This window comes from Phyllostomus discolor, chromosome 9 (assembly GCF_004126475.2).
Source record: "Phyllostomus discolor isolate MPI-MPIP mPhyDis1 chromosome 9, mPhyDis1.pri.v3, whole genome shotgun sequence".
Taxonomy (NCBI): Eukaryota; Metazoa; Chordata; class Mammalia; order Chiroptera; family Phyllostomidae; genus Phyllostomus; species Phyllostomus discolor.
In genome coordinates, this window is record NC_040911.2 from 11,087,780 (window position 1) to 11,104,045 (window position 16,266).

Here is a 16,266-nt window from a genome sequence, read left to right on the forward strand (position 1 = left end):
CAGCAACACGCTGCTTGTGGTGCGGCTGACCAATGCCTCTTCAGTGGGAAAGGTTCTTGGGGGGGGGGGGTTCGAGAGAGAATGGGAGGGAGGGACTGGAAACAGTGCGTCTACAACGGATACGAGCTTTCATGCGAGCTCAGGGCCAACGCGCTCCGTGGAGGCACTGCATGCAGCGTGTTGCTATGCTGTTGAGAGGGATGCTGCAGAGGGGAGACTGCTGGAGCAACGTCTCTGAGAGGGGTTGGAACGCAGGCACCCGTGGGGGAGAGGGTTCAGCCAGGGGCAGAGAGGGTCCTGCACAGGAGCAAGGGAAGGCGGAGGAGGAAAGTGCAGCCCTCGGGAGATGGGAAGAGGTGGGGTGGCAGCTTTGGTTGCTCCGCTCTCACTGAGTTCTCACACTGGAACGGGAAGCAAGGCCATCACCTGAGAGTGAGATTGAGGGAGGAGGTGAGGGCGGTTAGAGGCAAGAGCAGCAGGTATGAACCAATCCTCCAGGACCAGGTGACCGTGGGCGGATTAGTGCCTGAAGATGCACTGAAGATCTGGTTACTCTGCACTCCCAGCTGCCATCACCACTGCAGAGCCGCCTCTCTGGTCTCCCTGCTTCTGCCCTCGTCCTCCTCGCACAGCTACCCACACACAGCGGCGGAGTGATCCCAGACACACAGGGTGTGAGGAGGCCACTCCTCTGCCCAGCATCCTGCAATGGCTTCTCGTCCCGCTCAGTACAAGTAGAGCAGAGTTTCTCAAATGGCCAACCAGACGCCTCAGGGTCTGGATTCGCATTCCCCCTATCCCCACTCACCTGCTGCACTCACTCCTCGCTCACCGCCCTGCAGTGGGGGGTCTGCACACCAGGAGCCTTTCCATAAGTTGTTCCTTCCGCCTGAGAGGCTCCTCCCATACATACGCTCATGCCCTGTCCCCCGCCCCCCCCCCCGCCCCCCCCTCCCCCCCCCCCCCCCCCCCCCCCCCCCCCGCACTTCCTGCAGGTCTCTGCTCAAACGTCCTTCATTAGCAAGGCCATCTCTGCCCTAAGTAAAATAGCGGCCCCTCCCCCACCCCTGGGCCTCCTAGCTTCCCTCCCGGCTTTTTCTCGTTGCACGTGGCAGCATACATTTACTGGTTTCCTGCCTGTCTCCTCATGTACATGTCAGATCCAGAAAAGCAGTGTCTGTTTCCTTCACTGCTGTTTCCCAGCATAGAGTCTGGGGGAGTGTCTGACACCTGGAAGCCACTGAGTGAATGTCTGTTGATTGGCCGACTGAATGGAAGGAAGGAAGGGCTGAAGGAAGGCTGGAAGGCTGGGCATAGGATGGATGGTTAGATGGATTGCAGTCACATGACCAAGGGGTCATTGAGATAATGATGATAAAGAGATGCCCATTTCTACATGAGCAATTCTGGAGAAGTTTCTGACCAACTCTAGGGACAAAGAAAAAACAGATGCACATCCTTTTAGCCATTGAATAATCACTGGGGGGATTTTTAGTCTAAATCTAATGGAAACTTGGGGTTTATTCTGCGGCTCCCTGCTACTCCAGGTGAAGGTAGGAAACCCCCCAAAATCTTTATTCCCACTGGAGAGCATGACACATGCCCATGTTCCCTTGCCTTCCAGGATCATTCCTATTTTTCTTATCCATCGGCCTGAGAACAACATCCCCTATGCCACGGTGGAGGAGGAGCTGATGGGGGAATTCGTGAAGTACTCCATCAGGGACGGCAAGGAGATCAACTTCTTGAGACGAGACTCGGAGGCGGGTCAGAAGTGCTGCACCTTCCAGCACTGGGTATACCAGAAAACGGGGGGCTGCCTTCTGGTCACCGACATGCAGGGTGAGGAGAGCAGCCTGCCCCAGGGTGGCGTGATGGGTGTGTGAGGGGGAAGGGTGGGAGGAAGGCGTGCTGGCTGCCTCTACGCACGTTCACCAGCAGAGGGCGCTGCGAATGTCTCATCAGAAACAAGGCCGTGACAAAGCTGGAAATGACTGGCCCAGTGGAGTCATAAAGTACATGTTAACAATTCATGCCAATCACAGCAGGCAACCAAAGATTGACCTCCTTGTTGTATCCTCAACGGGCGCAGGTTCAGAAGTACAGATGAGAATCCGGATGTGCCAAAAGTTAAATTAGGATGTAATCATTCATTCATAATAGGTGCAAGGGTCTGTCACAGTTACTTTGGAGTTCGGGCCCCCTTGGTGAATTTGCAGCGTGTGCTCAGTTTATACACACATCGTTATGGGAACAGTGAATATGTTTGTTGTATGTAGTGGGGGGTGTCATAATTGGGTTCCTCACAGAAGCAGTCCGAGACAAGTTTGGGGGTCCCCAGGACCCCCATCAAGTTCACTTGTTTGCTGGAAGGACCCACAGAACTCAGAAAAGCTGTCGTACTCGTGGTCACGCTGTATTGTAGCCAAGGGACACAGACTCACATCGGTGAAAAGCAGAGGTGCATGGGCAGAGTCCGGGAGAGACCAGGCAGGAGGTCCCAGGTGTCCCCTCCTGGCGGTGCCATAGGGATGGTGCTTACTTCTCCAGCCTTGACGTGTAGCAGCACACACGGACAGCTGCCAGCCAGGCAGGGAAGCTCACACGAGCCTTGGTGTTCAGGGTTTTTAGTGGGGTCCATCACGTAGGCATGACTGGCTGCCCGTGAAATTGACCTCAGTCTCTAGCCTCTGCAGAGGTCAAGCTGACACCACCCGGGCCAAGGTCCCCAGCAGACAAAGCTATTCTTATCAGGCAGGACATTCCAAGGGTTTAGAAATGAGCCCTAGGAGCTGGGGGAGGAGTGAAACTTCATTTGGTCCAGATTCTTCCTTTACTACGCACAGATGTTCAAGGACAAATATTTGGGGGTCAGAGGGATGCCAGTAAACACTGGGAGGAGCGTGGGGAAGTGGGGTAGCGGGAGGGAAGGCAGCCGGCAGGGCACCTTCCAGTGCAGGCAGCTACCACTGCGGGCTTCCGAAGCTCACGCCTCCTGGGGGAAGCCCGGGGGCCTGTGCAGCACAGGCATCCCAAATCACTGCACCCAGGGGGTGACCCCCGCGCTAGTTACCAGCGGAAGACTCCGCCTGCACGGGCGCAAGCCAAGCTGAGCAGAGCAGCCTCCTGCGAGCGGAGAAAGGTCTCAGAGAAATGCTGGTGGTGGCTCCGGGAGGTGGGGCGAGTGTGCACAGAAATGGTTCATCTGAGGACGATGGGTGGGGCGCCAGGAGCTCTGCCACAGGATTTCCCATCCCCTTTCCTTTCCAAACAGTCAAGAAAAATCTGAACTGCAGCTAAAAGCTGCACTGCTGAATGTAAGGCACTGCTCCAGCTACGGGTGCTCAGATCTAGCCATGGCAGGGCGGCGAAGAGCCGGGCTGCCCCTGGGCTCCAGCCGCCGTCGCCATCGCTGCCGCACTGGCCGGCGGTCAGCCTCAGGCAGAGTGCAGACTTCTCCGGGTGCCTCAGCTCTTGTCACCTGGGGTCGTGGTGAAGACTGAGTGAGGCAGTGACACATTTGGTGAAACAGATATTCCCTGTTTTTAAAAATGTTTACTTTGAACTAACCATAGACACAGGAAGTTGCAAAAAATGTCAGACATCCCCATGCACCCTTCCTCTAGCTTTGCCCAGTGCTAACATCTCACAGAACTATAGTGCACATCAAAATGTGGGGTTTTGCTCTGGCTGCTGTGGCTCAGTGCATTGTGCATCAGCCTGCAAACCAGAATGCTGCCAGTTCGATCCCTGGTTGGGCACATGCCTCGGTTGTGGGCCAGGTCTCTGTTTGGGGGCATGCAAGAGGCTACCAATGGATGTTTCTCTCCCTCCCCTGCCCTTCTCTAAAAATAAATAAACAAAATCTTAAAAAAACAAGACAAAGCCCGGAGACTCACATTGATACTATCTGATTAACCAGACTACAGATCTGCCTTGGATTTCATGAGGTTTTGTATGCACTCATTTTCTCCTATTGTTTTTGATTAATCTTCAAAGTAACCCTGCAAATAAGACACTAGGACCCCCATTTTACAGATGACAAAGCAGAGGCCCAGAGGCAGTGATTTCACTGCCTGTGGTCACTCAGCTGACAAGCAGAGGGTCCAAGGCTCGAGCTCACAATTTGACTCCAAACCCCAAGCTCTGTGCATGAAACCACAAATTCACAAATTGGCAAGGGATTCCCAAGTGTCTCCTGAAGTCGGAGGCTACCGTGGGGGACTCCTCGAAAGCCAGCTGGGAAGCACGCCATTGTGGCCTTGCAGATGGGGCTGCCCTGCAAGCTGCAGGCAGCCACCCCGCCGCGGGCTTTAGGAGATGTTGCAGCCACACTCTCACCAATGTGGTTTCAGCGGACTGCTATCTATTCTAATTAGACGCTGCTGGGCAATCAGACGCTCCCCATCCTTTCTCGTTCAGAGTTCATTTTGCATTAAATAGAGTTCTCCTACCGAAAAGTAACACCCTGGAGCTTCACGCCCAGCTAGTTTTATGTCCAGGCACTGGTAAACAACTCCAGTGGAATATTACCTCTCTCCGCAAATGAGGTGTGCGGTTTAATGGGGTGTTTCATGATGGTGTTTATTTACCCTCTGCAGCTGCTGCTGGGGGACGTCTTTTCAGTACCGTCGTCACTGCGGCACAGGACAGCACATCTGTGCTCTCAACAGCATCCAGATTTCATAAACCGACTGAGGGACTGGGGTTAGTTAGCACTGAAGAAACACACAAACCCAGACTCAACCATTACCTTCTCAGGCTGTTCCAAGTTACTCCCTCCCTGGTTGCATGTGCTTGTTGATAGGATCGTGGCGGGTCCTGCAGGTTGGAGAGGTGAAAGCCGGGCCCTACGATCTGCCCACTGGGGAGACCCCCAGGGCTCCTAAGAAGCTGTCCCCCAAGAGACCCAAGAACTCAAATTCTGGATGATAAACTCATATTGCTGCTTACTTTCTTTCCAACAGAGCCGACCCTTAGGGGACTATCATCCCCAACACAGTTTAATAGTCACACACTAGAACTGAAAATTATTGTCCTATAGAGAACTTTAATAACCTTGGTTGAATTGCCGGCAAATTATTAAACCAAGAGAGAGACGTTTCCTTTTAAAAAATCATATTCTATTTTTCTAAGCTGTAAGTGACAGCTGGTTAACTGTGAGAAGCAAGAAAAAGCAATTCTCAAGCTCAAGGACCTTTTGCCAAATGACTTTTAAAATTGGACTTCTGTGCAGCTTGGAGCTCTGGTTTTTGCGCTGTAGCTTTCCACAAAATGAGATGTCCAAAGAGGGCTTTTGCAATTTGGTGTTTTTTGTGTGTGTGTGTTTTTTTTTAAAGCACAGTCCTGTGATAAAAGCCATGGGAAGCATTTCTACAAATGTTCTAGGTGTTAGCAGCTTTAAAAGAATGAGAGGGTTTCTTGGCCACCTGTGAAATGGGTTTTTAAAATGCTCACCAGCTCACCCCAAGCGCGGGGCCTAACTAATGCAGCTCACAGGTGCACAGCAGGAAGGCAGGGCTGCCAAGCCAGCCTGCCAGCAGCCTGGCCTGTATTTCTTCTGTGGTCCAGGCTCTGGATCAGAGCCTTCACCTTCTAGGGCTCCTTTCCTGAGCCTCAGAAAACAGAGCTCTGCAAGTTGGCCATCAGGTCAAACCTCAGGGCTGCCTTTGGCGGAATGGTGGTTCCTTTGTCCACAGCCCAGACTGGCTTCTGTGCTGCCAGGACCCTCAGTGAGCGCGTCACCTGCTGGCCGGGGTGGGAAGGTCCAGCCACCCCCAGCCCGGCTCAGACAGAACAAGTGTCAGGGCAAGCAAGACTCAGGACTGGTGTCTGGCTGGTGCAGAGAGACCAGCAGGGTTGCGCCGTGGGTCCCGTGCCTTGCCCTCAAAGGCCGCTCGTGAGGTTGCAATGGCGAGACCGAAGCAGGGGTCCAGCAGCCTGGAAAACACGCCTTAGCTACCACCCTAGAGAGGCGGGCCTCCCCGGAACTGCTGCGTCTGCCGAGGCCTGCCTGCCCTGGTCCGCCCGTGAGGCTGACGCGGGTCTGAAAGGCTGCCGGCCTTTTGAGAAAGGGGCCTCTGCTCTTGGAGCAGGGGAGTGTGTGTGGGCGCAGGGAGGGGCTGCCACGGCCCCGCCCCGTCCTTGGGGGGAGGGGGGCCCGCCTGTCTGACACGGCTTCTCTCTCCGCTCTCCCTTCCTGTAGGCGTGGGAATGAAGCTGACCGACGTGGGCATAGCAACGCTGGCTAAAGGGTGAGTAGAAAAAAAAATCAAGTGCATCTATCTTATCCTTCCCCTCTGGGCTCCCCAACACCTTCCTGGCTGATATGGCTGCACCCATGTGGGCAAAGCAGCCTTCCTGTCCTACCGGCGGGTGACCCATGTGCTTGGGACGCATTCAGTTCATTTCTCCCGCTTACATAAAACATCTGCGGACTTGGTCCTCCCAGGGAAACACGTCTGGGCCCCAGCGTTGGAACGACAAGAGCTCTGCAAAGGCATTTCAGGATTAATCACCAACAGGAGTGCCACGGGGAGACGCCGGCACAGTCGGGGTTTCTTTTAACTCCGAATGTTCCATTTTTGCACGTTTAACATCTTCGCTATTAGAAGCATCAAAAAATATATATATATATTTACATAAAAATTATGTATATGTGTCAGTTGAATGCAGTACATTCAGCTTGCATATTTTTATGTATTTTCCCCTCGTTTTGCCCCAAAGTCCTTCAGGCGGCTCCCAGACTTCCAGGGTGGTTGCAGGGGCAGACGGCTCTGGCAGGGCTGTGCTCAGCTAGTTACCCGGCTTGTTGCTGGTGGTTCTGTTTCCCGGTGCTTGCGCGCAGCGCGCCCGGACCTGACAGCGCGGCCACAGTTTTCTGGCGCGTCTCTCGCACACTGCGCCTGCTCGCTGCCTCGCGTGACCACGGCCCAGAAGGCAGGCTCCCGTGGTTCCTGGTGGAAACAGAGCGCTGGGTTGGAGCCACCGTTGCCTTGCCCACGGCTGCTGTTGCCAGGCACTAAGACCGCTTGTCGGGAGGAGGCAGTCGAGGGCGAATGACTTGCAGAAGGGATGGCTTCTGTTTGAAAATGCGGGTGCTGTTATTGTTATTGTTGTTGTTGTTGTTATTGTTATTGTTGAGGTTGGGTGAGGCCAACAGATCAGGAGCTGCTCGCTGTTGAAAAGACAGTTATTACGTTCCTGAGAGGAGGGGACAGGCCGTGCAACAGTGGGGGTGGGTGGGGGGGCCTCCGTCAGGGGAAATGTGGGTGAGGCCCCTACTGTGGTTTCTGCAGGAAGGGATGGGTGCGAGGGCTTAAGACTATCTAGTGTGAACATTTTCAGTGGGCTCCGGTGTGTAGGGGCTGTCCCTAGTTGTCTGGTATCCGCCCTGGGGAGAAAGTGGCCCTGATTGTGAAACCCCAATAGAGGTGGAGGGGGTGGAGGGCTCTGGACCGGTACATTTGCATATGAAAGGCATTCTAGGATGCCAATCAATTACTCTCTCTAGGAATTGGTCATTCCTGGGGAGGGGCAGCCTCTCTAGGTCCAGCAAGGCCCCAGATGCCAAAGCATCAGAAATACAGCAAACAAAACCTTATGGCTAATACAGAACCTTATGGCTTTCTCTCCCGGGCAGTAACGACTTATCTGCATGAGCTTTCTGCTTATTTCAGCTCATTGGCCTCAGCAGGGCTTTAATGAGTAAACTCATTTCCAACCTTAATGAAGGACGGAGTAAAGTAGAGGGATTTGGGGAAAAAGTGGAAAGAGGACGCTTTTTTCTTTTTTTCACTCCTCACTGGAGGAAATGTTTATTGATTTTAAAGAGAGAGTGTGGCGGGGGTGGAGAGAGTGACATCGATTGGCTGCCACCTCCCGCGTGTGCCCCGACTGGGGACCAAACCTGGGACCCTGTGGTGCATGGGACACGCTGCAGCCCAGCCCCCGGCCAGGGCCGCTCTTTCTGGTAACTTTCCTTCCGGTCCATGAGTCTGAGTCGGCGGATTGGGTTTTAGAACTGAGACACAGTTTGGATATTTTTCTTCTGAGAAATTGCTCCGAATAATAAAATTTTGTGTTGGCACTCTCTCCATCCCTTGTGCTGACCAGTGTCCTGAAAATCGGAATTCCATCATGGCCTTGGGCTTGGGATACGGCTCGTCGGGAGCGGGTGTGATACAGGGGGGGACACAGGGGTTGTAGAGAGAGACTCGGGAGGCAGCTCCGGTCCTGCCGCTGACCCCGATTCCCCTGCGGGCAGCCCTGCTGCGGGCGGCACAGGAAGTTGTCTGGCCTGTGTGATGGAGAGGACCACTGGACATCCTGGCTGTCCAGGATGGTACCATTTCCCACATATAGTCCCAGCAGACCCTTCAGCTAGGCCTTTGTCCTGGACAGGTTCCCCCATTTACAAAAGTTATACAGTGTCCTCATTTAGGAAGAGATGTCTCTGGACCTCAGAAGAATTTCCTGAGTAAAGCTTTCCTTGAGAGACGCCATGTTCTCCGCTGAATGTTGCGAACCCAGGTGTCATGGAGACCCGGCCTGAGTGCTGGGGTCTTGTCTGACCGAGACTCAGCCAGGACTCTAAGTTCTCGCAGCCACTGATGGACAGAATGGGGCCCCCAGGAGCTATCTCCAGGGTTCCCCCAGCTAATCTACATCTAGCCCCCGAAGCTCAGTATGTACTTGATAAATAACAGTTTCCTTTCCCTGCCATGCCTCTGCCTGACCCCAGAATAGTCAGATTTCATACCGTCATTTAGAACAGCTGTCTACCAAAACAGAGCAGAGACTTGCTCAAGAAGTTTCAAAGCCTAAGACAAGCTTAAGGGCGTGATCACGGAAGGCGTCTTTGGAAAGCATCTTAACAGCTTCCGGGGACCCAGATCCTATTTTTCTCCTAATTTAAAAAGAAATCCAGTGCCTTGGTTTTGTTCTCAGCTTTCATGCAACTTGTCTGGCCTAGGACAGCTGCCCAAGGCCCATTAGGGCGACTGTTGGCAGGAGCCTGGAGCAAAACGTTGTCTGAAAGTGTCACTTAGCGCCTTGGGTCCTGAGGGCTGTCCTGGAGCAGCAGGAGGGGGGAGAGGAGGGCACTCTGCTGTGGAGCCAGAGGGCTTTGGGATGGATGTCAGATCATCCTGTTTATTGTGTCCTTTTAGACTTTTCTCTTTTCTTTAAGCTTTTCCTTTTAAGTCACAATCCCTGTCCGCCCCCCAAGAAACATTTCTTAGCTTAGTTAGAAATACTGATAAAAGGGGAACCTCTCATCGGAATGCAAGGGGTGGTTGGCAGGTCCCTTTGGAGGCCCCTGGGAACCACTCCGCTCAGGAGTGAAAACCAGCAACCGTGTCCAACCTTCTTGCTTCCCAAAGGAGGAGCAGGGGGTGCGGGAGGGGGAAGCCCGGCTTACAGGCAGACGCTGCCTGAAGCAAGGCACCCAGAGGAAAAGGGCAGCTCCTCAACGCTCGGAGGCCAGATTCTACTGCAGGAACCCTCCAGTGGGAACCAGTGCTGCAAAGGGGAGCTTGAACCATGAGGAGAGGCTCGGAAAGGGCTCTGATTCGGAGGCAGCTTGCGGACAGGCCGAGAGAGGCCCTGGGGGAAGCAATGGCGAGTGGGGGAGGACTTCCTGAGAGCAGGAGAGAAGGCAGGTGACGGAGCATCGAGGAAGCTCATGCTCTTTATTCCCAGCAAACACCCTTCCCATGCTCAGTGCACCCACGCTGGAAGGGGAGCCGGCGCCATGCAGGCAGCGGTACCCGTGGTCTTTTAACCTCCGTGGGAAGATCCCGGGGCTTGGATGGGAGAGGCAGTGAGGAGGCAAATAGGACTTACTTAATAAGAACTAATAATACTAATGAGCATAAACCATATTCTGAATTAGTTGAAACAGGAAGGAAACATCCCCCCAGGTCTGGTGCCCACTGTCTTGGCCAGCCGTGGCAGGATCTCCTGCAGGCAGCAGGACCCCTGGGTCATTGAAAGGAAACTTTCCCTGTGTCTCAGTCTGGACCTTGGCTGCAGACACCCCCATAAATGCCACCTATCTTGCTCTCTTGTTCAATGAAGTTAGAGAGTGTGGCGCTATTCTGAGGGTAAAGAGTTACTTATAATTTTGTGAGAAAAAATAGGAAACTGTCATGATTTATTTGTTGTAATGCAACTTCCCCTGGAAGTGTGATTTTTAAGAATGTGTCCTCTTTCTCCTGGGTGCCAACCCCCAGGCCTGAGGACCCACTCTTTCGGCAGGGCTGAGTACGGAAACGGCAAGTTGCAAAGTTTGGCAGGTAGGACTGTTGCAACATCTAATAATCCACTTTCTAGGCAGACCCAACAAGACACTAACTGTGGAACATGTTTCTGATTTGAAATTGTGCAGCCATGTAGAGCTCCCTGGAAGGGAGAAGGAAAAAAAAAGCCTAATTCTGTAACTGAGGTTTGAAAACCTAATCAAACCCCAAACCAGTGTAAAGCAGCGCCCGCTGACCCGTGTGCTCCCCAGGGGGTCCCGCAAACCCACGCCCCGCTCCGGCCAGCGGCTGAGTTTTGGGGAGATGGCGCGATTGCAATTTAACCACCAGAGGGCACCAGAGCCAGTAGTTTCGCCCTCTGTTGTCTGCCCCGCCCACCCGGAAGCCTATTTTACGTTGCTGAATGAAGCAAAACAAAGAGATGGACCCTGAGCAGGTTTCTTCCCTAAGCACTGGACCAGGAAAGGGTCGGTGTGAACAGCCACAAGGGACGCCCTTCAGTGTGGCCACCGGCCAGCACCGTGCCTTCCTGCCGTTGGAAGAAAGAGCAGGGAGCTGTAAGACGCACGGAAACCAAATCCAGGAGAAGCCGGGACAGAAGCGCGAATGGCCTGCTCCCCGCGGAGGGGCGCACGTGAGGCGGTGAAGGCCCCAATAGCAGGGCAGCCGCGCCGGGAGGACGCCGGCCTGGAGAAGGCAGGCTCGTCGGGCCAGCTCTGGCCCTGCGAGCCCCGGGAAGGAGAAAAGATTAAAATAAACTCCCATATTCTGTCAAGCCCTAGTCTTCCCTCCCACGCATGCATACACCAAACTGGGGTCTTATTTCAATTCCGCGCCCCTGTAGCCATTCCCCATACACTAACATTTTCTTTAGAAAGGGTATGGAATGAACCCTTGGGTGATACACAGCTTCTGGCTTTTTCTATAGAGAAAGTAGGAATTCTCTGTAGGTTTTTCTTATCTCACCTCGTTCTCTTTAAGCAAGGCCTTTGTGAAGGCAGACACGATCTTTGATTTCTTCGATACAGCCAGAGCTGGAAGTTTCTGCAGCCTTGCTCTGCCCTCCCCCCTCTCCCCAGGTGTGTTTGGAAACTAGGAATGGCCCAGGAAGCTGTGATCAGCTGAGAGAGAAGGTGGTCATGCTGTCAGAGGGCGATTTTTGTGTGAGTCTGAAAGGCTCATCCGTTATCAAGATGGGAGGGAGGAAAAGGGAATGGTTTTAAAGCAAGAAGCCCGCCTAGCACAGGTTCAACCCGAGTGAATCCAGGCTTACCTGGGGGACACTGTGGGTTCGGGTCCCGACCACTGTGACACAGCCAGTCACGATCTTTTGGCTGATGGAAGGTCTCGCCTTCGGTCTGTAACAGACACAACACCTGTGAAGCGCAGTAAAGTGAGATGGGCCTGTACTGAAGAAACCTGTGTCGAGTGAGGGCGGGGACTGTAGAAAACAGCCTCCTAGCTCCCCGCAACGGGGAGCGTTACAGCGCGATTTTACGATGTTGTCTCACACACGTTTCAAGAAGAAAAGATACAGCTGTGTTCCAGTTTCAGCACAGAGAAGTTTCCCAACCCGAGAGGGGTGGCTGAGGTCGTTCACACTGCTGTCTACTCCTTGCTGCTGCACATGGGCTTGCTGGACACGCCCACCCCACCCCAGACCCGCCATTCTAACAGGATCCCTGGGCAATTGGCGTGCCCCTCCCACCCAACAGAAAAGAGAGTTGAGAAAAGATTCCGCTGGGGGATGCTCAGTGGAATCGATGGATTGCTCCACTCCTGGAGACAGTGAGTGATTAGCAGCAAAGCGATGGGCTAGAAAAGTGGGCTGGGTTGAGGTGACGGACAAAAACATCCAGTTAGTAAAATCCCACAGAGCCTAATTTCTAAAAATGGAAATGTGTGGGGCGGTTCTCCAGTGCAAGGTTCTTTAGCCCATTGATTTAGTTCTGAGGGCTGCCATAGCAAGTCACCACAAGCTGCTGGGTGGCCCAAAACAACAGGAGTTTATCATCTGACAGTTCTGGAAGTCAGAAGTCCTATGTCAAGGTGTCGGCTCCTGCTGGGGCTTGTGAGGGAGGATGTGTCCCAAGCTTCTCTCCCGGGCGTGGCTGCCGGCCCTTGGCGTCCTTGGCTGGTGCACGCATTTCTCTAATCTCCACTTCCGTCATCACGTGGCATTCTCCCCGTGAGGTCACAGCTGTTCTGGACAGCTCTGGACTCTTCTGACATAGCCAGCCACCAGCAATAGTAGATTAAGGACCCATTCTACTGTAGTATGACTTTACCTTCATTACATCTGCAATGACGCTATTTCCAAACAAGGCCTCATTCTGAGGTTCTGGGGAGGACATGCCTTTTGGAGGGGACGCTATTCAACCCGTTGCATCCACACAACAGGAGCAAAGTGGTGAGGTCCGCAGTGGGAATCCTGCTGGACAGTTGTCACGATACTACGCATCTGTGGTCTCCCCCATCCTGCAGGTGACAGATGATACATGTGGCAGACAAGCAGCCACAAGCCAGGGAACCGGTACGTCCCACGGCTCGGTGTCACACTAGAGCTTGGTGCAAGTCACCTCGGGGCTCCCCGATGGCGAAACGCAAAGGATGCTGCCCTATTTTCTCCCCAGGCAATGACGAGGGCTGCGAGTCCTAGGGAAGAAGAACCACAGGAGAAGCCGGGCTGAGACAGGGACCAAACTGAGAAAGGGGAAAGACTTTCCATTCTCTAGAGGCTGGATATCGAAACAAAAAAAAGTCCAGTGTTACGTGAAGTTCAGAAACGTGGTCTGGAGACGCCCTGGGCCGAGGTAGCTCTGAGGATGGGGCTGGTATCCATTTGTTACCTTGGCCTTCATTGAAAGCCTTCCCGGGACAGGTCCTTGAGCAAGGAGCAGTGTCCTGGGAGAGGCCAGTCAGTGCAGGGAAGGCGTGAGGAGGGGATGCAGGGAAGAGGCTGGACAGCAGAGCTGGCGTGGAGCAGGTCAGGAGGGCTCCCCAGCAACGCACCTGAGCCAGGGTTCAAAGGGCATCAGGAGTTGAAAAGGGGCCTCCCACTCTGTGCATGCCCATGCTCGGCCTTCTGTGGTGACATCTGTCCTCGGTCCCCACTGCCTTCCTCTGGCTTTCAGTGAGGACTCCAAAGGCAGAAAGAATGTGGAAGAAAAGAAGGAGCCCATTTGTAGTGAAAAGCCTGGGCTCCTATGTCCAAACCCAGCCTTTTCCATCCCAGAGGGCGGGAACCAGTGTGCAAGGACTCACTTGTCACCTGGCATCGTACACGCGGCCGCTGTGCAGTGCTGAAGCAGCCACGGGTGAATTTTCTGGGTGGTCGTGGTGTGAATTAGGGATTTTTCTCTGCAGAGGCTGGATGCTGCCTGGACATCTTAAGAGCCTCAAGGCGGCCTGAGACAGATGACCATGCTTGTTTCCAGGGCTCTTAGTCGGGGAGGCCGCCCCTGCCCCTGATCTTCCCAGTTTGTCTGAGGAGCTCAGGAACGGAGGGGAGGCCAGCAAGGCCTCGGTCCAGAGCAGGGGGAGGGGATGGGATGTCCCTTTAGGCCCAGGCGGCCTCACGTCCGGCCGAGGAGACGCAGGCAGGCTGACGGCCCGGGGTCAGCCTTTCCCACGGTGTCCTTCCTACAGGAGAAGGCGGAGATGTGAAGGTGACAGTTGGCAGCACAATTTTATCACCCAGCTAGGTTCAACTCCTGTCCCGGGCTGACTTTTCCTTCAACAAGGGGGCTTGACTTTTACAAATGGAACTGTTTTTTTTTTTTAAATAAGAAAATGGACTGTGGACTCCCAGGGGTAGAGCTCTTAAAAAAAACCCAGCTTTTTAAATTTATTTTTAGGGAGTGCAAGGGAGAGAGAGACATCTATGTGTGGTTGCCTCAAGTGCGCCCCCTACTGGGGAACTGGGCTGCAACCCAGGCATATACCCTGACTGAGAATTGAATCAGTGATCCTTTGGTTTGCAGGCTGGCACTGAATCCACTGAGCCACACCAGCCAGGACATCCTTTCTTCCTCTCCACCACCCTTCAGCCAGCTTTCTTGATGGATCTTGTTCATCTGTGGGTGGGCGGGAGACTTGGGGGCTTGTCCATTCAAGGTGGACACTCACCCACCTGTTTGGGGTGTGAAGACAGTCATTTACAGTTTATTAAATGTCCCAGCCAAAAGGGACAGCCCCTCAGCCTACTCCCAAGCAGGAGGCCCGCATGGTCCCTCCTAGAGCCTGCCAGAGTCCAAGGCCCAGAGTCCCCTGCTCCTGTGGCCAAGGTGGGGTGTCACAAGAGAGACCTCTGCTGCCGGAGGGAGACTTGGGGGGCTGCATCCCAATCTTCTCTCTCCCACCAACTTGCTTGGTTTTCTTAGGCTGGTCCCACAGCCTTACAGCCTGAATTCGCTCAATGGTAAACTAAAGAGTCTACACTAAATAATTTTGTCCAGCACCAAAGCTCTAGAAGCTTTCTTCAGAACCTCAGGGTGAAAGGGGTGTCTTTCAGATCACCAAGAGACCTTCTAATGTTTATCAAGATGGTCCAGCACTGGTCACTGTGACTAAGAGGAAGAGGACAGTTGTCTCCACCTGTCCCCACCCAGCACCTGCGTACTCGTAGATCCTGACCAAGGGCTCTTCTTCGCCTTTACTTAATTCCACGGGGTTGGCTTTCTCTGTCAATAGTGGTGTCAACCACTGGGCCGTTCTTGCCGAAAGTGGGAATACATCCATTTCCATACGCCATTAGTTTCTCCCCTCAAAGATTCTTTGAAAACCGGTGAAGGGTCCCGTTTTCAAACACTCTTGTTTCCTCCCACAGGTACAAAGGATTCAAAGGCAACTGTTCCATGACCTTCATCGATCAGTTCAAAGCGCTGCACCAGTGCAACAAGTATTGTAAAATGCTGGGGCTGAAATCGCTTCAGAACAACAACCAGAAACAGAAGAAGCCGAGCGTCCCGAAAAGCAAAAGTCAGCCCAACTCCACGACGGCAAAGAAGGCGGCGTCTGGGACCCCGGCAGAAAAGAAGACCTAGCTAGCACCCCCCGAGGGAATGAAGGGGTGCCGCGAGCAGCACGTGGTTGGTGTGTGGGTGGGCGTCGGACAACTCCGGAGAGAGCACGGGGCCGCAGAGAGGGCTGCGACAGCCCGAGTTCCCCGCTGCTTCCGAAGCCGGCGTCTGCTGTCTCCATGGCAGTGCCCGGGAGCAGGGTTTGCGACCAGACTTAGGGAGGGACTGCGTCCAGGGTCGGCCTCGAGGACTGTCTGTCTTTGTACACGCCTGCAGCATGTTTACCGCCCTCGCCTTATGTGTCGATGTGTGTATTTGGCACGTGGCTGTGTTGTCCAGGACGTGGTGCCGAGCAGGGTCTGTCCACAGCCCAAATCCTCCCTGCTCCCATTCCTCGCCTGGAGATTTCTATACACGTCCAGCTGCTACGTGAACAGAAGATACGGATCCCTGTATCAGGTCCATCTATCCCACTAGTGTCAAATGTGCTATTGTGGCTGGCGGTGGCTTTTTGGAACACGAGGCCACTTCCTGTCATTACTCACACACCCAGTTATGATGTTCTGTTTCATTAAATTCATATTTAAACAAAAAGCCTGAGACACATAGATGAGCAGACCCTGGTTCTGTAGAACTGATGCCCGATGCTACGTTCCCCTGGGTTGGTGATTTAGTGATTTGCAAATATGCTTAGTGGAGCAAGACGTATTTGCATCTGTGTTTTTTTGATGAGTCGAAGTCCCAAGTTTACATCTGGGGGTCACCGTGCTGCACACTCCCTGGGTTTTGACACGCACCTAATGGCATGTGTCCTCCGTAACAGCATCACACAGAACGGTTTCACTGCCCCAAATTCATTCCGCAGGCCCCTCCTAGTCAGCCCTCCCCCTAAAGCCCTGGCAACCACCAGTCCTTGCTTGACTGCCTCCAGAGCTTTGCTTTTTCCAGAATGTCATAGAGTTGGAATCCCGGAGTATGGAGCC

General features: G+C 53.7%; 1 protein-coding gene across 1 annotated transcript in view; it reads left to right on the forward strand.

The window, feature by feature from the left end:
- The window catches only part of ALPK2 (alpha kinase 2), a 94,555-nt gene extending 78,678 nt beyond the window's left edge, over positions 1–15,877 (forward strand). Inside the window, exons 11-13 of the mRNA XM_028523540.2 lie at positions 1,625–1,842; positions 6,206–6,254; positions 15,091–15,877. Of these exons, the coding sequence (XP_028379341.1) occupies positions 1,625–1,842; positions 6,206–6,254; positions 15,091–15,307 (484 nt within the window). The 3' untranslated portion in view covers positions 15,308–15,877. The remainder of the gene's footprint in view (positions 1–1,624; positions 1,843–6,205; positions 6,255–15,090) is intronic.
- The last annotated feature ends 389 nt before the right edge of the window (positions 15,878–16,266 follow it).